The 24158-nt window shown below is 38.2% G+C and overlaps 1 protein-coding gene across 1 annotated transcript; it reads right to left on the reverse strand.

Moving 5' to 3' along the window:
• Window positions 1-2261: 2261 nt before the first annotated feature.
• Window positions 2262-4048, reverse strand: LOC122032569 (protein WALLS ARE THIN 1-like). The gene is made up of 6 exons (XM_042591875.1): window positions 3755-4048; window positions 3593-3655; window positions 3402-3518; window positions 2925-3315; window positions 2699-2850; window positions 2262-2588 (listed from the first exon to the last, which is right to left on the reverse strand). The coding sequence occupies exons 1-6, from the start codon at window positions 3964-3966 to the stop codon at window positions 2381-2383; spliced, it is 1143 nt and encodes a 380-aa protein (XP_042447809.1). The 5' UTR covers window positions 3967-4048; the 3' UTR covers window positions 2262-2380.
• Between the last annotated feature and the right edge of the window lie 20110 nt (window positions 4049-24158).

The raw sequence follows: 24158 nt of genomic DNA on the forward strand, positions 1-24158 counted from the left end.
ATCAACAACACACACTATAAATAATATCATTTCCCAACTTATTGAGCCTCTTGATTTATCGAACTAAATCTCACCCGTTGATAAATCAAAGAAATAAATACTAGATATATGTGCTTGTTATTATATCAGGATTAAGAGCACACACTTCCATAATAATAAAGGTCTTGTTCTTTTATTCAGTCAGTATAAAAAGAACTTACCTTAAATGGTCTTGCTCAATACACTCATAGTGTACTAGTGTAAATTATCAGTCAAGATAAACTAATACCTAATCACACTACGACTATTCCAATGATTTGTTCCTTTCCATCTCAGTCGTGAGCTACTGTTTATAATTTATAAGGAATTTATAACATGATCTTCTGTATGTGACATCACACACCATGTTATCTACAATATAAATTAATTGAACAACTACACTTAGCATATAAATGTAGGCATTTGATCAATGTGATTCTTAAATATTTATACAAAAAGCTAGACTTTTAGTATACAGTCTAACAATTTAAATATTCAATTTCTTTAAAAGGTTTTCTAGGAAGTGGTGGATGATCCCATACCCAAGAAGTCCAAGTGTCTCGCCATGTTTAACCTGGAAGCCAATCTTTGAAATAGATATTTAATCAACTTCTGTAATATAGTTTAACTTCTGAAGAACACATAGGTTGAACTTGGAGTAAAATTGTTAAGTTCCGTATCCAATCCAAGTTTAACTTCTAAAGAATAACTTGGATTAAAAGTGTTAAGTTTCGTTCGAAATCCAAGTTTAACTTCTGTAGAGCACATGGCTGCTAGGAAAAGTTCTGTTCTTGTATAAATTTTTGAACAAGGGAAACAGAATGGAATTCCAACTAGCACCCAACAGCTGATATATTTCTAGGGGTAATATATGCTAGCAATTGTAGCTGCCAAAAAATGACTTATCAAATGGCTACTCCAACATGTAGCAGCTACGTTGCAGCCCACTTGGCTGTAGCTTGCAATCATTTGTACAAAGCGTCATCCCTGAATGTTATAGCAATAATCCTTCTAATATTTGTAGGCTATAACGGTGTGGATTGTGAAATTAAAATGAAACAACTTACCATTGTGAATGGAGAAAGGTGGTAAGCTCTCGCAGCAGCTATGCGATTAGAGACGCTGGTGAAACTTTCCCACCGGGAGCGCGAGGGCCGAGAGACAACGTCCGACGGACTACGGACGACAGAGGGAGCGAGCGAGGGAGAGAGAGAGCGGCAAGGGAGATATTTTAATATTAAACTTTCCCGACGGCTTGTGAGATCGGCCGGAAGACAGACGATGGAGACGGAGAGAGCGAGAGAGGGTGAGCGGCGAGGGAGATTTTAATTTTAATTTGAATAATTTCTTATGACATGGTTTTGAACTGCATGCGGGAGGGGAGAGAGAATAAATGATATATTTTATTTGTAAAGGAATCGAGCTGGCAATGCCATGTCTATGCGTCGCTCACGGTCTCATACAAAATGTCTATGCGTCGCTCACGGTCGTACACAAAATGTCTATGCATCGCTCACGGTCTATGCTATATATATATGGAGAGTAGGACCATTACTTTTGACCTTGTATTGTCCTACAAGTCGTAGTCATGTGTGGAATAAATGTGACACAGGGCCGTACAGAAGACAACCTGTCAACTATTAATATCTGAAATTTTATAACTATTAATTCTATTGCGTTTTCTAGCGCATGAATACATAAACATACTCAAAAGAAAAGGCATCAAATGAATGCTTCATTCACGTATTTCATTTCTGGAAGCTGACAATTGTCAAGCAGCTTGTATGTAGCTTTTAGTCCCCCACTTCATCTGGAAACATCGAAGCAGTTCCCTTTGTTTGTTTCCTCACCCCACTAGCAACAGCCCATATGATCTAAAAATATTTTTCAGATCCAATGGTCACTAGATCTAATGGTGGTTTGGCCCATCAAAATAATTCAGTAAAGTGACAAGTACGAAAGAGAGAGATTATGAGAAGCCAAAGGGCTAAAGACAGCTGGGTTTGTGCTCAGGCCACTGGTAAGAAAGTGATTGTTAATTTATGATTAGGTCAAAGATTCAAGAAAGAAAAAGGTTAATTATGTAGGTCTAGTTGCAGTGAGACACAGTCGATATGATAGGGAAGAAATCCACTACAGTGTCATGTCCATAGCAACAATATTGAGTACATACAACTGCAATATGCCTTGTTCTCTTTGTCATTTTGCAGTTGTATTGATGCAACAATATAATACGATCTTAATTCAAGCAAACCAAAACCACACTTCATAGCTTCTTATAACAGCATAACAAGCAGTTACATATTTCTCATGAGATCTCCATCAGGAATCTTAGAAAACCTAGGCAATCTTACAGATCAGATCAAACAGTTTCAGAGGTGGATGAGGGCAACAGTGGCTGAGTGAGGTTGGAAGAAGCTTTGATGAAGGAGGCAGTTGTTGGTCTGATGCCATCATGCTCGCGACCAGAAGAGATAGTGGATGCCTCCTTAGTCGCAAAGGTTCTCTCCTCGCTCTTGCCCCACAGTACCAGGTAGAGGCCAGCAATGATAAAGATGGCTCCAATGATGCTACACGAATTCATTAGGAAGGAAACCAATTAAAGAACGACTTTAGCAGGTGCTTGCAATTAATGCAATGTTTATTGCTTGATGGAGAGAAAGAAAATTGATATTAATACCCGCCGAGGTAGAATTGCTCCCCTAACGCGATCGAGGCCATAATTGCAACCACCAGAGTTTGAACTGGCTGGTACACGGCCACAAACACAGGGCCTCCCCTGTCGATGCACCATGTTTGGACAGCGAAGGCGACTCCAGATGCAACAAATCCCTGCACGTAATCCGTGTTTGAGACTTGTCATGTGCATCGGTTGATTATGGGTTGTTTGTTAGTCGCATGCTTACGGCGTATAGGATGGTGAAGAGCTCGCCGCCGGAGTGGAAGGCCCAAGCGTCGGCGTCGCGTTCGATGAAGGCGGCGATGATGAGGAACTGGATGACGCCGAAGAAGCAGGTGTAGGAGGTGACGGAGAGCCTGGCGGGGTACTTCATCAGCACCGGCTTCTGGAGCACCAGCCACCCCGACCACGACAAGCAGTGGCCGATGAGGTAGACGCAGCCGAGCGTCCAGTTCTTCCCCTCCGCCATGGCAGGCGCCGCTACCGAGTTCAGCGCCATGGGACTGAATATGGATGGCCCTTTGTAAAGCGTGATGATGGTGGCGCCGCCGACGCATGCGAGCGTTCCGGCCACCTTCGCGATGCCATCTCGCCGGTTGAGCTGCACCTTCTCGATTCTTCATTGTTGAAGCAAAAGATAAAAAACTTTACACACGAACGCATCAAGCTGGGGATGAACTAAGTAGTTAGAATAATTAATTGCCTGAGGGCGGCGGCCATGGCGAAGGTGATGGCAGGAACAGAGTTCTGAATGGCGGAGGCGAAGGTGGGAGAAGTGTTGTCAAGGCCAAGCAAGTAAAATCCCTGGTTCGCCGTTATCCTGATTCCATGAATTCTATCGATCAGCGTCCTCAAGGTCGAACAACTAGCCCAAACGTGGAAATTGAAACTTACCCGCACAGAGCGAGGAGGAAGAACTGGGTGAGGAAGGAGAGCGTCATGGGCGGCCTATCTTTCCTGCAATAATTAATCCAAGACAAGGTTAATAAATTACCAAAGCATGCATATACTAACGTTCGGTCGATCAATGCTCTTCAAATTGCAGAAGTTAATCACTTCTCCAGGAAGTAGGCGAAGGGGACAAGGAGGATCAAGGCGATAATGTTGCGGTAGACCGGGAAGACGACTTTGCTGATCCCCATGTTGAGCGCCGCCCGGGACACGACGTGGAAACCGGCGTAGCCAAACTGCAGCGCGAGCATGGCGACGTGCAGCTGCACCTTCTCCGGCATGCCGCAGATCCTCTTCCCTCCGCCGGCCTCCGCCATGGCCAAACACAAGAGATGAGACTAGTGAGTCGCTGGATGGATGGAAGGATGAAGAAGTGGAGGGTGAGTGGGGTATATATAACTGCGGGGCTCGGTAAACAGTCAAAGCTAGCGTGGGACTTACAGTCACTAGCTAGCACTGATGATGACGATGGAGGGGAAGGAGGAGATGAATGATCAAAAGCTCGCACGAGTGCGTTCGGCAACCTCTGATGGTGTGGGAAAAGATCATAGATATATGCATGCTCTTGATTTATTTAATTAACTACTCTTTTTCATCTGGAGGTGGCAGGCTTGACTCTACCCTACAAAAGTTTCTCAACAATGACCTAGTAATCCGGAGAGCGCTGATGGATTACGGGGAGGACAGATTACCACGAGCATTTATTTGCACCGGATGAAAATAGAATTCTCGTTATTTGGAAAACTCATTAGTCCGCTTACCATCACCATCGAAACAAGTCCCGGGGTCATTTAATCAACTCCTCCTAAACATAATCCAAGTTACTATGAGATCAAGTTCTATCTCAAGTTCAAAAGCATTGTTATGATCCATGCAGTGCATATTTGGAGTGCTATGTTAGAAGTCACCTTGCTTCCTAGATTTATTTAGTGGTCGCAGGCTAAATATCTAGTAAAAAAAACATTGTTATGCTCAAGAAAATTGCTTTAGCAGAAGGAGACTGCACTGAAAAAGCAACCATTCTATATTAAAAAAAAAAAGGTTCACACACACCCTTCCTGCCTCTTTCTCAGATTTCAGATTTCAGAGGCAGGAAGGGACCTAACACATCAGAAAAAGCAGCTCGGGACCAGACATGACCACACTATCTACCCCTTCAATTGTAGCATCGACACAAAGTACATCACAAGTTTCAATCTCTCTTCACCTTTGCTTCAACTCAGCTTCAACTCAACTTATTTCACTGCCATGCGGTATTTACTTTCCACTGTGTGTTCCCTTTCATCAATTCACTCGCCTGCGCTGTGCTCAGTTAAGGCCTCACCTCCGCATGGCCCCACCTCAACTATCTATAACATGATGAGGCGCCGGGCAGCTTTATGGGATAAAATGGATCCACTAGGGTTCCACTCCCAGGTTTTGTGTTTAGGTTTAGTGGCTTCCCTGCTTTAAGGGACAACTTGTTTGCCTCAATCGATACAAGTCAAATTTTATTATATCCCCATGCATTGGTAAACTGTCCATTTATTCTTTTGGGTTGATGCATGCCTTGTGTGTCATTCTCACATTACGAACTACCCACTTCCACCACAATATTCTCATGATCACCCTCACCTCTGCTACTTCTACTTCATGTGGACTGATTTTTTTTCCCTTTCTCAGTTTGAGTATCAATTCTTGATCGAGCACTAGCTGCTTTCATCATGCACATGAAAAGAACTAATTTAGAGGAGTTCTCCCCATGAGGCATGAGATCGATTAACTGTTTTTTAAGAAAAAGGAGCACAAATGGCCAGGCGGAAAGGTTGATAAGTATTCTAAATGGTACTAATAGATAGATTCCTATACCATCTCTTTCATTGATGACTCTGATATATGGTCCTACTCCTAATGGGTTCTCACTTTTTGATTCAAAATTAGGGCTAATAACATGGTTAATTAGTTTAAAGTATTATCATGTCGATCCAATTAGTCTAAATCGACAACTATAACAGTTACTTGTCTATTGAATACCGTGTGCCTGTGCGTGACACTGGTCCAGACGCTTGGAATAAATTTAGGCACCTGAATTTATTCAGTAAATTATTATTTTTTATTTAGGGTATATTATATGTATTTATGATTCAAGATTTTAAGATTTAGGAGTTGATTATAATAGATTTGAACCAATAAAATTTTCTCTCTAGGATTCAAACTTCTCTTTTGAATTATAGTGTTTAAGATTAAAAATTTTAAATGATCATGGGGTAATTATATGTATTTAGGATTTAAGATTTTAAAATTTAGGAGTTGAATTATAATAATAAGATTTTTTTTCTTTAGCGTTTAGGCTTCTTTTTTGGTTTATAGTGCCCAAGATTAAAAATTTAAATACTAACGGGTATAGTGTTCATCTTTAAAAAAATATTGATTTTTTAAAAAAATTGAATTCAGGCGTAAGGATCACTGTGGTGCACACACGCGCACGACATATGGTCCATAGTAGAGTAGAATTCTTTCTCTCTCTATATATATATATATGTATATATATTACCCTGCACACATATTCGATGTACATTCTTAGATGATCCTCGTAATTCCAGGAGCTCAGATGCACGTCAAGATGCACTAATTTTTAAAAATGGATTGGGATGCCTGAGAATGTATATAATCATCTGGAGTTATGAGGGCCCTCCGACAGTGTATATCGGATGTATATATATATATATATATATTTTAGATGACATTTGTTTGGCCTCTTTATAACAGGCCGGGGATTCTCCTGCGTACTGTTGTATGAAATTGACCGGAGAGAGTGCAAAGCCGTCGTGCTTTGTGCATGTAGACTGGTGATGAATATTCCAATGACTACCTTGCGAAAAGCCTGCAAAGCTTCACGCCTTAAGACAACCGCAACTTGCCAATGCAAAACTGTTAATTTTAAATCAGTTTGAGGAGAAGAGATTTAGTGAAGTGTGTTTTGTTCAAGTGTGGTTTGTCCATTTTGATTTGGTGGCTGTGGGTGTTAAGGAACAAATATGTATGTGAAGCAGAGCATGAAGACGAAGTGAAGTAGACATGAAAGTCTCGAGCTGATTTCATGAACACAGATGGAACAATGATGTGAGTTAAGCAGCGGATGAAGACCAAGTGAAGTGGGCATGGAAGTCTTGGACTGATTTCATGATCAGAGGTGATATGGGAACCCCATGTGGCACAAAGAAGTCAAAGGTCAAGCTGAATGGTAAGTCAGAAGTCATACAAATCTCAGCCCGATCAAGGCAAGATCCGAGTCTAGACCCTATAAGTCATATTCAAGCCCAGTTGAACATATGTCTGGCATGGATTCAACGCAAGGATCAGTATCACTTGGCGATCGACTCCCAACTCTGAGACCAATTCAACTCGACGTCTGACTTCCGATTCCGAGACCATGTTCCACTCGTGCCTAACTCCTGAATCCGAAATCAATTCCACTTGACTCCGACACTTGATTCTCGACTCCGAGATCAATACCACCCGACACTTGATTGTAGACCTTGAGGCCTCTACCACTCAGTGTCCAATCCCCGATAATATAAAATATTGTGCTTATTTGATTGAGTGTATCTAATTAGATATCAATAAATACAAAGATTGATAAAAGAATGATACGGTCTATGCCTCATGGATTAATCTAGATGTCAAGAATAGAAGAACAAAGTTATACAAGATAATAAACACAAAAATGTTAGGTTACATCTCGATATTCTTGTCACTTGGATAGTAATGATGTATTGCTAGATGTCGCTCATTGCTTGTATATCTAAAATAGTTTTAGAAACATTACCAATGTTACAAGAACCTATTGGATTGCAAATAAAGAGCATGTTGACTTGGAGATTGATTTATTTTAATTTGACTAAAATTATATGAGTTTGAGTCTTAATTTCGAAATTAGTTTCAGACCTTATTATGACTCAACATAATCAAGAGCCAACTAATATAAACACTAATAGTCATCGGAAAAGATGAAGAGTTAATGTTTATCTTTCTTTTCAATGTCACCTTAAATAGCCATAAAGAAGCTAAGAAGGTGAAGAGGTTTTGGGTGTCTCTTGAACTGACAATATATATGTCATCTATAGCAAGATGAAGGGTTGGTGTGACATTCTTTTCTTTCTCTTCTTCCATTTATGTGGGTTAAGAGAGAAAGCTCTCCAATTCTAAAGTTATTGGAGAAGAACCAAGAAACTTGCTTGTGTGGATACTGTTAGTATTAACCTTAGTACCAATTATGAGATGATTGACAAAAATACTTTTTGTATCATATTTCAACTATTAATAAAAGACAAAGTTAGTTATTATTTACTTCAATTTAGTGCCGAATGAATAAGTATAATAATGTCCTAGAGTAGGAGGTTCTAATCTACAACATATTAATTAGTTGAATTGATAGTGAGATTTTGTATATGTATATATATATATATATATATATATATATATATATATATATATATATATAACACTACTCTTAACTATTCCTAGTCAAACATTAATATACAAGGACAATATTAATGTGTTAAAACTATCATGTAGATCAACGGATGACTTAATCTCACAAGTCATAGATATGAGATATCAGATTTACACATGAGTATATATTAGAGAATATGTACTGAATGACCCTCCATGAGAATGTTTTATGGATCGTTATATGAGTGTTATAAATATTCTCATGTAACTATTGATATGAATAGTCCTTAGACCTGAAGTCACTATGATTTCCTACATAAGGAGTTGTGTACTTTAGTATCGGCAAACTTCACTTGTAACAAGATAGACTATAAAGTTGATCACTCGGTATGCAATAAGTTATGTAGATGAGATCTATCCCTTTCAAATGATGGAAGCGATATCTGTGGGCCTATTGATCAGTAAGACACAAGAATGCATGACCATGATCAAATAAGTTAATATGAGATATTGAGCTTATTTATTTAAGTGTGTCTACTTAGAGATCAAGAAACACAAAGATTGATAAGAAGATGACACGATTTATGCCTTATTGATCAATCTAGATAGTAAGGATAGAAGGATTCAATCATACAAGATAATAGACATGAAAGGTTAGATCGGATCTCCACATTTTCATCACTTGGGTAGCAATGATGTCTTGCAAGATGTCACTCATTGTTTATGTATCTAAATAGCTTTAGAGACATTGTCAACGTTACAAGAACCTATTGGGACACATACAAAGAATAAATTAATTTGGAGATGAGTTTATATGATGGATCATTAGATTAAATCTAATTCAAATTGGACTCATTGAGTTAGACTCAATTGGATTCAACTATTGGATTAAGTCCAATTTGAATTAAGACTCATTAAGACAATTTGGATTGATGATTAATGAGTTAGACTTATTCAGTAATTTGAATTCATGAAAAAAAGGAGTGTCCAATTTAGAATTAATTATGTATTGGATGAAGAGTGGTCAATTTTGAATTGTTCATACATTGGATACATTGGATGAAGACAAATATTAATGTCAATTAAGGTAATCGACATTAAGTCAATTTCATGAATGAGTACAAAAGGGGTTTTGATTCATTTTCATAATGAGTTTTTTGTGTGTTCTTGCTCTCTTTCTTCCCTCTTCCACTCTAGGCCAAAATCCACCAAAAGGGATTGCTAGCATAACCTTTACTTGATTTTCTTCTCCACTTCTTGAGTTCGTGAGATGGATGGAAGACTTGTTTGTGTGGATACCGAAAGAGGCGCGAACATTTGATCATGCTGAGATCCTAACAGTTGGGAGTTTGTGTTCATGCACCAAAGGTATAATTCCCTTCATTAAACTTAGTATGTGGTTTTCCTTCGCATTGATCTTTCGGAAAGGAACTTTTTTTTCGCTGCGCTTTTTGCATGTTTAGCACTATAGTTCCTTACAGATACCATAGAGGCATTGACATTCTAATAGTGCTGAGATCTACTTATGAATCAAAGTTGCTGCTGGGATTGTACTGTTCATGTAACAAAAGTAACAACTCGATCAAACATGTATACTCTATTCACATAGATCTCTAGAGGGATTAGTTTCTTTCGCTGTTGATCCTATATGAAATCTGTGAGGTGGTGCGCTGTAACGCCCCGCCCCTCCTGCTAAGGCGATGGGGGTTACTTGCGACACATACATACTTAACACAGCGGAAGTCTTGCTTAGAGAATGTAAAAACCTTTTCTTACTTAAAAATCACCATAGACATAAAAGAACCACATAGCATACCTATCATAATTTTTGAGTCTTAATACCCAACACATACTTAAGGTCATGGAGTCATAAAGTAAAAACATCAACATGGCAAATTCCTTATTAAATAAAAGCAGGTCTTTTCTTTTAGCCAGTCCACTACCGCACACATCCTTCTAGCCCCTCCTGCTGCTCCCCTAGTACATCCATTCCTTGCCTTTATCTGTGGTACAAGAAAGTAAGCTGTGAGTACTCATGGCTCAGTAAGTTCCTTTCCTACTCACAAAAACCGTAAAGCATATTAAAATCACAAGTCATAAGGCATAAAGACAAATGTATCATGTCAAGAGCATATCATGGAATATTGTAACATAACATAAAGTATCATGGCATAACATAACATGATCATCAAACGTATCCTGTCATAGCATAACATCATCATAACTATCATGGCATAATCATAAAGTATAAGCATGGTAAATTCCTAAACATATATCATGCAACATATGTAACATGTCTTTTGAAAACTTTATACAATACATACTTAAACATAATCTCAACATGATTAGGGCTCCGGCTTGTACCACATATATAAATGCGCGCATCCTATGTAGGTCCAAGGTAGCAAGTCTTGAACCCTACAAGGCATACATACTAGGCCTGTTTCTTAGTCCATCGACGTAGGGGCACTTAGGAGCCCATCCCTAACGAGGCCCGTTTCTTAGTCCATCGACCCCGGGGCGCTTATGGAGCCCACCCTTGGTACAAGGCATACATAAAGTAAAGTAGCATGTCATATATATCATAGTTCTTATCCTTTCATGCATATCATGTTTCTTGACATATCATAAAACATGCATTTTTTTGGGCACACAGCACATGCATGAATCATAGCATACAACATGAACATATCACTTATCATATCATAAAGCATGCATATATGGGCACACAGGACATGCATGAATCATAAGCTTGCATAATGAACATATCATTTTATGATATCCTAAAGCATGCATGATTGAACACATAGCACATACATGGATCGTAAGCATACATAAAAGAGCATATCACTTATCATAAAAAAGACATAACCATTCATGGAATCATTAAATAACATCTCTTGATTCATTCATAGCATGTGAGGTACATCTAGGTCACTAAACCCATATGACCGAAAGTCATGAGTAGAGGCATGATCTCTAGACAACATACAAACATAAAAATCTCATGCTATCTTCACATACCAGCATAAGAAAGGTCATAAGCATGTTAACCTAAATTTTTAAGCCCTCCTAGGTTTCCAATTCTTTCATGGCCGAAACCTTTCATGAAGAGAAATCAAGTTCTAAGCAACATGCAAACATGTAAACCCTAGACCCATATCATATCATATTTCATAAGGAACTACTTAAGCATATTTAGTTTGGGTTCTAAGTTCCTTAAGCTCCTAATCTTATCATGGCCGAACCCTAGCATGTCTCATTCTAGGTTACAAATAGCATGGAAATGTTGAACCTTAAGCCAATATCTTATACATTTTCATGAGGAACAACATAAGCACATTTGTTTTAAATTTCAAACTTCCTAGACCCATTCACTTGTAGTGGTCGAACCATATCTATCATGGAACTAGGTTTTTAGTGGCATAAGAGCATAGAAAACACAACTACATTTCATAGTACTTATCACAAGAAACATCATGAACATATGTAAGTTGGTTTCAAAATTTCTCTAGGCCTTTACACTAGTATTGGCCGAAACCTATCAAGCATGAAACTAAGTTTCTAGTGGCATAAGAGCATGGAAAACATAACTACATTTCATAGCATACATCACAAGACATCATAAGCATATATAGGTTGGGTTCTAAATTTTCCTAGGCCTTTAATCCAAAGGTGGCCGAAACATGTGAGCTTGGTTTTGTTTTTCATATGGCCTAAAAGCATGGAAACCCTACACAATTTTCATGGCATTATAATAAGGAACAACATGAGTAAACTTAGTTAAAAATCTACACATCCTAGTTTTAAAACTTAGTGTGGCCGAAAGTTACATGTAACCAAAATTCTATGTAACAAGCAACCATAAAACATCAACTTGTTTCATATCATTTTATCAAGAAGGTCATGAGCCTCCTAGCCTTGATTTAAACTTTCCTAGAATTCAAATCTCATCATAACCGAATCTTCATAAGCATGAAATAAGATTCATAACTAACATACAATCATGGTATAACATTTTAGCTTCATGTCTTGTCTTAGGAGAAATCTTAGCATGCTTAGTTTTAGGTTTAAAACTCTCCTAGGCCTTTACTTCTTCCATGGCCGAATATTCATGAGCATGGAAATGGAGTTTCAAACAACATACAAGTAAGAGAAAAAGTTAACAACCTCATTATCATAGGGTACGTAACACAAGAATAAGGAAACATGCTTAGTTTGAGTCTTAAACTTACCTAGTCTTCTTGTTCATGCTTGGCCGAGAGTCTAAGGCTTATGGATCTAAGTTTTCATTATTTATTATAGCATGAAAACCTTAGATTAACCTCTTACATAATATACATGTCACAAGAAAAATAATGAGCATATCTAGTTACAATTTTCTTAGTCTCTTCTTCTTGTTTTTGGCCGAATTTTTCATAAAGCAAGTCCTAGGTTTTTAAGCGATCTATCTTCATGGAAAACTATATAAACTATTGTACCACAAGTGAGGGGAAGCTTACCTAGTGTTCACTTGTTAATCTTTAAAGAATTGGTACCCTTGGTGAAGAGGAAGAAGGGAGCTTCTTCTTCTAGCACTCCTTTTGATTTCTCTTGCTTGGAAGGGTACACCTTGAAGGCTCCTTCTTGTAGTTTAGTTTTCTCTTAGGGAGAAACCTAAACTTGGCTTGTGGAAATGAGGGATGAGGCTTCTAGTTTCGGCAAGGGTGAGGGAGAAGGGAAAAAAATGAAATCCTTTAGTTCCTTTCCTTTTTATGCTAAGTGGGTGGAAGTTACAAAGATGAACTTTGCTTCCTTTCCTCCTTAATTCATGCATGTATTTTTCTAATGAGAATATGTCCTCATTCCTTCCCCTTAACTCTTCTCTTCATTGTTCTCTTAAACTCCACGAAAATAGAAAAGAAAAAGGAAGAAAGACAACTTGTCTTTTGCTACTCCTTTTCTTAACCAAGAGGTAAACAAGAGGAAGAAAGCTACTTGATTTTCTCTTGTTCCCTCACTTAATTATATCCTCACTTTTAACTACAATTTCCATCATTTCCCATTCACATGTTATTCATTATCCTAGTGGTTATCATATATAATTTTATTTCTATCCTTTGTGAGAGGTTCAAGGTTCAAACCTTCACCTCTTCTTTTATTTCTCTTATTTCTTTTTTTTTTTCTTTTTGATTCTTCTAACTTTTAGGCTCTAAAGCAAATAACACCCATATACTTATCTTATAATTTTGTGGGTGTTACATGCGCTGGCTCCGATGAACGAGGGTTTCAGAGACGATGAACTCTTGAAGATCCGGAAGAGCATTTCAACGATCCTATGCGTAGTGAGATGATCCAACAAAGTGTTAGTTGTTGGTGCGGTTAGCACTAACGGTCTAACTCAAGTTTTGATGAATAACAAAGTATGTTAAGTTAGTTTCATAGTGATCTAACACTTTGATGAAGTGTGCAGGAGAAGTCCAGCTAAGTCAACGAGTCGACTTGATAGCTGGCACGAAGCCCAGACTGGTCGGTCGACGGGCTGATCGGATGTCTGGCACGAAGTCCAGCTAGGTCAACAGGTCGACCTGATAGATGGCACGAAGTCCAGACTAGTTGATGGGCTGACCGAAAGTCTGGCACGAAGTCCAGCTAGGTTGACAGGCTAACCTGATAGCTGACACGAAGTCTAGACAGATCAAAGGGCTGACCGGACGTCTGACAGGTAAGTTAAGGTAAGTCACTGGAGAGGAGTGACTGTGAGGACACGTTCCTGGGAAGAGAACATAGGCGCCGATCCAACTTAGAACCATTTCAGAACTCTAATTTGAGATCTTGGCTAGATTTTGATCTCAGTGAGACGGAATCTAATTAATACTCTATTTATTTACTATAACTGTGCTAACAGTTTGTTCTGTAGGGTAATATAATTTGCATTTTGCCTCGGACTGACTCTTTCTTAAAGGAGAAGGACTTTCTGGAGAAAAATGGTCCAGGCGTCCGGAAGGGATCCGGGCGCTCAGATGGGATCCAGGCGCCCGGAATGCAAAGTTTATCCCAAAACGACGTCGCAACATAGAGCGCTCTAGTTGGTTGAGCTAGTTACGTCACAATTCAGGTGCCCGGAAGGGATCCGGACGCCTGGAGCATCCCATATAATGAGGATACACCCTAGAGCAACTAACAACAAGATCTTCCAACACTTGCTCTGTCGTATTGTGCTCCTGCGATGCTGCGAAGCTACTCTGACAACAAGTGGTTCAAGTTTTTCTTTTAAGTGTTGTCGGTATTTCTTTTTAATAATTCCTATACTTAGTTTTTGTAATAACTTTGTGAATTATTAGTAATTACCCAACGAAAGCACTCAACGAGTGCGGGCCTTGGAGTAGGAGTCGACCAAGGCTTCGAACTAAGTAAAAAAATTACTTGGGTTATCATTGTGTTTTCATCTTTTCATTGCGCATTTGTTTAAATATTTTCGATCGATATTCACCCCCCCCTCTATATTGATTTTCATGATCCAACAAGTGGTATCAGAGCAGATACCGCTCTGAATTGGTGCAACCACCAATTGAGCAAGGGGGGGTTCTTTTTAAAGAAAAATAGATATCATTTGTGTTTTTTTCCCTCCAAAATCATTTTCGAAAAAGTCATTTTCATCTTTTTACCATTCGTCAATATTAGCAAAATAGTGTATTTTTCAAAATTTGTAATAATATTTTTTATTAATATTTTATTTTTTAAATTTTTTTTTTTTTTTTGCATATTTCCTTATCTCCCACATTGCTTACCCCAAGACAAAGTCTTGGAAATTGTCTCTTATCTTTTTTTTTTTTTTTTTTTTTGCATATACCAATTTCTATTCAAGAAGGACAGAGCATCTACGAACCACCATCATACGATCAAGAAGATTTCAACTACTGGAGGCGAAGAATGGAATGCTTCTTAGGAAGTCTAAATTTTGATTATTGGCTGATATTGAGAAAACTGTTGACCTCCACAAGTGTACGGAAATGTCGTAAGTAATAATAAAAGATATCGAATCCACAGGGATTGGAATAAGCACTAAAGATTTCTCAATGTGAATTAGCTAAACAACTAATCAAATGGTTTTCAAAAGCTAAGTATGTCTATGAAATGTAAATAAAGAAATGAAAGAATAAGAAACAAGAATAAGGGCGACGATAAAGGGTATGTTCTAGGAGTTTTGGTTTCTTTGTAAGGATTGTTCAATGTAAATGATCTACCAAATCTTATTCCTCAATTGTTCATCATTTGTAGAAGGTTGCCAGTTCTATCTTGCAATAGACAACCGGCCTAGGATTGAAATCTATACCTAAATGTGATTAATTAGGAATGAACCTATGTTGTCCTTACATAGGCTTGCCTGTCACGTGCGTCTCTCGGATAATCAACATAGAATCCATCACTCCTCAACCACATTAAGATATAATATATAAACACATACAATCTATCCTACTCTTTTGAAATACCTAATTTTCCCTTCAAGATTACCCCTCAAACGTCCTTACACGGGCATATTCCTGTCACGAACGTCTCTCAAAAAATCGAATGAGGAATTACCTCTACAAGATCCACAAGATATCTAAACATTCAATCAAGCATGGTAATTAAGCCCTAATCACAACAATTCACACAAGAAAGAATAGATACAAACAAGGTAAAATCATAGAAATAGGAAATTGGTACATCCACAAGAGTTTTACATCAAATCATCCTTACAATTACTCCCTCCATCCTAGAACAAGAAATCTACTCCATAAAATAAGAAAAAAAACCCGAATAAAAGAAGATTACAAGCATTCTTGATCCCCTCCAATCTAATAAAAGAGAGAAAGATAACTTATCTACAAAGAAGAACGTCTTCGGATCCAATCCTTGCTTTCCCGGAGTCAATTCGGTGAAGATCCGCCCTTAGATTGCCGAAAATCCCTCCAAGAATGGTGAGGAATGCCCCAAATCTTATTTTCCCCCAAAAGGGAGAAGATCCCCTCTCAAATCATGAAGGAGGCTTTATATAGAGGTAAGGTTTGGGCGCCACACGACCCCGAGGCATGGCCGTGTGAGGTTCACACGGCTACATCCATTCCCTTCTCTGCCAATCTTACACGGCCATGTGTGGTACACGACCGTGACATGCATCTTCCATGACCCCCTTGCATGGCCGTGTAGATCTACACGACCTGGACTGCTTCTGCCTCTAGAAACCTGGCACGGTCGTGTGGTGTACATGGCCAAAGCCCTCTATCTCACTGGAAACCCTGCACGACCATGTGGTGTACACGACCAGGGCTTCCTTGGTCTCTGGAAATCTTACATGGTCGTGTGGTGTACACAGCCTGGCTCCATTTGGCTTTAAATCTTGGCACGACCGTGTGAGGTTCACACGGGCAAGCCATCTTGCTTTCTTGCTACAGCTACACAACCAAGATCTCCACACGACCAGGGCAACTCCCCATGGCTGGGCCGTGTGAGGTTCAGAAATGATGCCTTCCTCCTTTGCTTCACTTGTAGATTTGGCCTTTGAACATAAAACCTTCACCAAATTCGACTCCTGTGTACAGAAAATGCACAAAAGCAGATCTCCGAATAAAAAGAGTAAATATGTTAAAAGGAAAGCTGGAAGTACAAAAATACATAGACAAAGCATGTGCAAAGTATGTGAATGCGCGTCAAAACATGCTAAACAAAGGTATATAATCTACGCACATCAAAACCCTTCTTGGGACTCAGAACTAAACAAAAATGTAAGTAAAATTATTTGTAATATTTTACCTAACAATGTTTATGTAGACTAGAAAAGTACAAGAATGCATATGAGCATTGGATCCAGTTGATCAAGCTTCATGAGGAGCCGATGGAACTAGAAGATCAAGTCAAAATCAAATTTGGACTCGAGTCAAATCCAATTGAAAATCCTACTGAATTAGGGGTTGCGCTCAAGGTTAGTAATATTTACCAAAATACCTTTGCTAGTAGTAGTTTAAAAGATATGCATGTTAATATTTTTGAAAATATACGTGAAAATAGTGTATTTGATAATACATGCAAAAATACCCCTATGATATTATCTGATAAAATAAATCTAATTAATTTAGAAAATTCAAAAAATATGAAAATAATTAATAATCCTAAAAATTCAAATGATAACCAAATCAATTTGAATGACTCTACCTCTAAGAAAAATTCAACTAATAATATTAAAAATATTATTGTACATAAATATTTAAATAAATGAACAAATTCAAAAAATTTAAGTATTAAAAATTCAAAATCAAACTTAAATAAATATGAAAATTCAAATGATAACGATGAGAATGTCAATATTGATCTAGATAAAACTAATAAATTTCTTAATAAATTATTTAATAATCTCGACAATATCAATCCATAAAATCCTATCCAAACCCAAGATAATTTAATTATAAAATAAATAAATTTTAAAGACAAGACTAATCTAATAAATTCAACTAATCATATCAACTTAAAAGACAAAGAAAATATAAGGATAAAATCAATCACTTTGACAAAATCAAAACTAAATTTAACAAACTTGAATGTTAAAGATAACATGTTAAACAAAGATAGTCTAGAAAATTCAAAATTAACAATTAATAAAAGGTTAAAAGATAAACCTTTAAAGTGATATAATTCAAACAATTCAATTAATTCAAAATTTAAAATTAATAAAAATTTAAACATTAAATTGATACTTTTAAAGAAGGAAAATGTGACCAATTCAATTAATCCAAAATACAAAAAATTAAATTTAAAGTTACAAATTAAACATTAAATCTTAACCAAAACTAAAACCTAAATCAGATCAATAATTTAGGGGGAGACTCCAGAATAGCTGGCACCTCTAAAATAGTGTGCAAGAGAAGTCTAACTAGGTCAACGTGTCAACCTTATAGCTGGCACGTAGCCCAGACTGGTCGATGGGCTGACCGTATGTCTGGCATGAAGTCCAGCTAGGTCAACGAGTCGACCTGAGAGTTGACACGAAGCTCAGATTGATCGACAGGCTGATCAGATGTCTGGCATGAAGTCCAGCTAAGTCAACAAGCTGACTTGATAGCTGGACACGAAGTCCAGACGGGTCAAAGGGCTGACCAGACGTCTGGAAGGTAAGTTAAGGTAAGTCACTAGACTTAGGCGTCAATCCAACTTAGAACTATTTCGGAACTCTAAGTTGAGATCTTGACTAGATTTCGGTCTCGATGAGACGAAATCTAATTAATACTCTATTTATTTACTATAATTGTGCTAACACTTTGTTTTGCAGGGTAATATAATTTGTATTTTGCCTTGGACTAACTCTTTCTTGTAGGAGAAGGACTTTCTGAAGAAAAGTGGTCCAGGCACTCGGAAGGGATCCGGGCGCCCGGAATGCAAAGTTTATCCTAAAATGACGTCTCAACATGGATCGCTCTGGTTGGCTGGGCTACATCACAGTCCAGGCGCCCGAAAGGGATCCGGGCGCCTAGAGCATCCCATATAAGGAGGATGCACCCTGGAGCAACTAACAACAAGATCTTCCAACGCTTGCTCTGTCGTGCTGTGCTTCTACGACGCTGCGAAGCTACTCTGACAATAAGAGGCTCAAGTTTTTCTTTTCAGTGTTGTCGGTATTCCTTTCTAATAATTCCTGTACTTAGTTTTTGTAATAACTTTGCGAATTATTAGTAATTACCCAACAAAAGCACTCAACAAGTGCGGGCCTTGGAGTAGGAGGCGACCAAGGCTCCGAACCAAATAAAAAATTACTTGTGTTAGCGTTGTGTTTTCATCTTTTCGTTGCGTACTTGTTTAAATATTTTTGATCGATATTCAACCCCCCCCCCCCCCCCCTCCTATCAATTTTCATGATCCAACATTAGTGACCTAAGACCAGGGTGGGGATCCTTGGCTAGGCCCTCCGATACTCAAGTCAGTTTCTCCCTCAATGGTGGAAGAAGAAGAAGAAGAAGTACAGTAATGAAAGTACTTAGAAATAGAGTTTTGGATGCTAGAGTTTGTGTGCCTTGCCAACGGAGAGGATCCCCCTTTTTATACTACCTTATATAACCTTCGTAGTTATGAGGTGGTTCTTGGTTTATTAGAGTTTGTTAGAAGATGAAGTCACACTTTAGGTTTTGTGCTATAATCCTTTAAGAAATCTTTTTTGTACCCTAGATGTACCTCTTTTATCATTTATGACTCACATTCTTGATGAAGTATGAATTGGCGTATGTTCCCGTAACTGAAGAAGCTTGTAGAGAATGTTTCCCGCCAAATTCACCAAGCTATCATAAAAGATGTTTACTATTATACAACATTCCCTGTTAAACAGGTTTCAGCCAGTCATTCAAGCCGACCGTGTATATAGTGAGAATACCTTCTGTTAAGTATGTTTCGGGCGACGAATAAAGCCGGTCGTGTATATATTGAGAATACCTTCTATGAAGCATGTTTCGACTGGTTAATCAAGCCGATCGTGTATATATTGAGAACACCTTATGTTAAGTATGTTTCGGCCGTGAATGTACTATAAGCTTTATAAGGCTGAGCGCCTTTACGCTCGGTTAGGTTGTGGCCGGTTGAGCGCATATAAGCACATTGGTGCTCACTTGGCCTTCACTTGACCGGTAATATACTAAAAGTTGTATAAGGCTAAGTGCCTTTATGCTCTGTCGGGCTGTGTTCGGTCGAGTGCATATAAGCACATTAGTGCTCGCTCGGCCTTCACTCGACTGGTAATATACTAAATGCTGTATAAGGCTAAGTGCCTTTGTGCTCAGTCGAGCTTTGTAAACACATTAGTACTTGCTTGACCTTCACTCGATCGATAATATACTAAAATCTGTATATAAGGTTAAGTGCCTTTATAATCGGTCGGGCTTAACCTGACCGAGCGCCTGTGGAAAACCTTCTATTTGGTCGGCCATTATCCTACTATTCATACATTCACCTAGCTATGGACCTCTCCTTTCTTTCTCGACCATAACTTCTACGTTATCCAATAGGTTGACCTATCATAACTCATAACACTAGCCTTCCCCTCAAGTCTAGTTGAAGGAGGCATAACCAACTGACAAGACACGAGTCTCAATTTTGTTTGTTTGCTCTACTTATCTAACTCATTGTTTTATGCTTTCTTTTCTCTTTTCTCTTAACTATGCCTTGAGAGTTTAGCGATTTTTCAAAATTGTTTCATTGGTAATTGGTCCTTCCACGGAAAGAGAATGTTGGAGGCGCTCGAAGATATGGCGTCTTAGCCTATGATTTGGTCTGTCCTGTCCATCATAAATGTCTCTTTATGGGTGAGCACCACGTAACATTTTCTCTTATTTCTTAAAGAAACCTTTAACTTGCTTCTTTATCCATGTCCTATCACATATTCTTATTATCATATCAACGACTCTCCTATCATGAGCCGTTTCAATTCAATGACGATCCTTATTAGTTTACCGCCCTAAAACCCCAAGTCTTTTTTATTTCTTTACCCTTCATCTTCCACAACTCACTTCCTAGTGATTCTCCTTTTTGACTCTTTCCAACACCCAATGCTTCTTCATCTTCCCTGACCTTCTTCTGCTACCTCCTTTCCTTAAGGACCTTGTAAGTCACCTATCCCTTAAGTGTTTCTATTTTTCACCATGGCTGAGGAATCATTGGTTCCTTGGTATGCTCAGATTCATTCGTCATTTGGTACCGCCGATAGAACATCCATTCGTTCTCAGTATGAAATCCTTAAGGAGTATCATATCAAGGTCCCACAACCTGATGCTTATCCTCATCTCCCTTCTGATAATTATATTACCTTCTTCAAGGACCAATTAGTGGTGGGTTTATGCTTCCTTATTCCTCCATTCTTAGCGGAGATAAGTCAGTATTTTGGTATTCCTTTACAATAATTCACCTCAAATGCTTTCCGATATCTATATGGGTTGTACATGTTATTTCGCCTCTTCAGTATTTCTCCTACTCCTCAAAATTTATTCATGTTCTCTTACCTCAAGAAATCAGAGCCAGGAGTATTTCTTTTCCAATCCTGTCCAATGATGGTTTTCTTTAAAGAAATATCCTCATCCATCAAGTGTTGGTAGTTATGATTTTTCTTCATAAGATTTCCTAGGCCCGCCACATGGTCTACTTCATGGCAGTCTTCTTTCCCCCTCTTCCCGACATAAAGAACTTCATTAACAATCAATTTTATCTGATTATTCCAATAGATTACTTGGTCATTATTTTTACATTCACAAATGGATACGTAGTTATCTTCTATACCTTTTTGGCCTAAGCCCTGTTCAAAAGAAATTGCGATTCTCCTTTGGTAAGTTATGACATTTTAACCATTACTTTTTTACTAACTAAATACTCTTTATTTGTTGTAGTGGATGTTATGTTTGAAGCCTTAGTCAACAAGGAAATCGGTTTGGAAGAGGAGGTGTTATCAGCCAAGGAACAAGAACTTAATGTCAAGCGAGATCAACCTTCTACTGCTCCTTTGCCTGAAACCTCCATCCAGCAGGCGACCTCTTCTAGCTCTCAAACCATTCCTAGGGGAACACCTGTAAATTTTCCTCTATTTCCAGAAGACATTCCTTTGGAATACAAGAGTAAATGCAAGAAGCTACTCCTAAGGGAAATTGCCCCGGGCGCAGATTGACCTTAGCGCCCCTCCCCAAGAGACGGACTATTTATATTCCTGAAGATGTAGTTCAAGGAGATATTCAGACTACTTCTTCTGAACCCACCTTATCCTCCTTATATCCTATTATCACTTCACCATCTATCCCCGCCATAGGGAGGCCCCCCCCCCCCCTCCCCCCAACTCAGAGTACTAGCTCGGATCTTGAGTTTGTTATGACTTTCCCAGAATAAATTCTTTTACCCCTCCAAGAAACTCAGGATCCTTCTTTTCTTCTCTTCTCTCCACCCTCACTTTACACTTCCTTATCATCCTCATCCACACCTTCTTCTACCCTTCCAATACTATTGGGAGGTTCTTTAACAATAGTTTGGCCAGAGACTCACCAACAACTTGAGAAGCTCCTTCTGTTGAGTTGGCAGATAAAATTTTTTTCGAGGAAACTAAGGTAAGATGTTCTTTATTCAGTTATTTTCTCATTAATGCACTTTACTAATAACTTTCCACTCTATAGTGTTGGGCCACTAATATGAGTGTGGCCCACCAACTATATGACTTAGCTCGAGAGAATGATATGTTGAGGCAACAAGCCCCTGAAGCATCTTCTTCTCAATCCTCTAGAGAGATAGCTGAGTTGTCTGCATAGTTACAAGAGACTCGCAGACTACTCAAGGTTGAATCTAAAAACCTGGGTCAATGGAGAACTTCTATAGAAAACTTTGAATCTCATGTTCAATCAGAGATCAACCTTCACACTGAACTGACCTCAAAACTAGATAAGCTCACCACAGAAAATACTCAGTTATCATCTTAGTTGCAAACACTGAAAGATGCTCATGCTTTAGAATTGACTGCTAAAGTCTCCGATTTACACTCTAAGGACACCAAGATAGCCTCTCTACGTTCATCCTTAACCAAAGCTCAAGCAAACATTTCCTCTAAGGAGATTGAACTGAAAGCTTCTCAAGATACTTTAGCAGACTATCAGGCGGGTGAAGATGACCGATTCAAAAAGAGGGAAAGAATACTTCTTGAGTCGCCTGACTTCAATGCTCCATCGCCGCATCTATTATCAAAGCTTTCAATCATGGGGATGATGGGGCCATAGAATAATTAAAAGAAAAGGGATATCTAGCTTCCGACCCTCTAGCCAATTTCCTTGATCGTAGGAGATTACTCAAGACGCGACCTCCTGATTTGTTTCATAAACCGATTTAATCTCCAACTTATCTTTGTACTGAATAATCTTTTTAACAATTTTAAGTCTTATCCTTTTTCTATGATGTTTAAAATATTCACACAATTTGTCTTTAACTTTAGCTATTAGGTACATGAAAATTTTTATAATTAGATAAGATTATGTTGATTTTTTCTAAAGTTGATTTGATTCTATCATTGATGGATTAAGTTAATATTTGTTTTTAATCAAAATTAGTGTTCATTTGGTTTTTAACATTCGTTCAGATTTATTCTATTTTTTTTAGGTTTATTGTTCATTAGTCTTCTACAAGAGGAACATTCTTATTTTAATCCATCCCTATTATTCCTCGACATTCGCCCGACTTTTATCAGCCGATCGACTTCGCTTACTTTTGAATTCACTTGTGCTCGGATTTAATACTCGCTCGGCCCTTAGTGGCCAACCATGTTTATACATATATATATATTCTGAACTAGCCTTAAGACTCGATTGGCTCATAATGGCTGACCGAGTTTATACATACATATATATTTTGAACTAGCCTTAAGACTTGATCGACTCATAATGGTTGACCGAGTTTATACATACATATATATTTTGAACTAGCCTTAAGAACCGATCGGTTTATTATGGATGACCGAGTTTGTAATACGAAAAGAATATAACTCATGTTCTATATTATATATATTTAGCCTTCCTTGGGATCTTAGAACCTTTAAGTCTAATCTTAGTAATGACCCTAATACCTTGGGAACATAACCTTTTGTGTCGATTGTTGAGACCACTTTTCTATTGGTGACACGTGTGTTCCTAACATCCTAAATGTACTCATATCATTATATTCATAGTCTTATCGATCATTCGACGATTTGCCATTGATCTCCCATTTTTTATTATCTCGATCCAATGCTTTTACTTAAGACACCCTTTTCGATACTTGACTAAAGCTTTTAAAGAGAAAAAAGAGGAAAATCTCCAATACATTATCTTCTTCCTCGAGTTTATCTATTTCTCATTCTCCACCTTTCACCAGTCTTTCTTTTTGTCCTTACTAATCCTTCCTACTAACAATGTCGACACCCACCAAGTGGTACACTAGATGTTCTTCCTCATTCACTATTCAAGAGGCCTATGAACTTCAGTGGAATTATGGTTTTCCTCCATACCTAGCAGTCCCTACTTCAGAGGATCATCCTCAACTTCCTCCTCCAAAGAGTCTTGCAATCTTTTGGGAATAGGTC

This window comes from Zingiber officinale, chromosome 11A (genome assembly GCF_018446385.1).
Source record: "Zingiber officinale cultivar Zhangliang chromosome 11A, Zo_v1.1, whole genome shotgun sequence".
Lineage (NCBI taxonomy): Eukaryota > Viridiplantae > Streptophyta > Magnoliopsida > Zingiberales > Zingiberaceae > Zingiber > Zingiber officinale.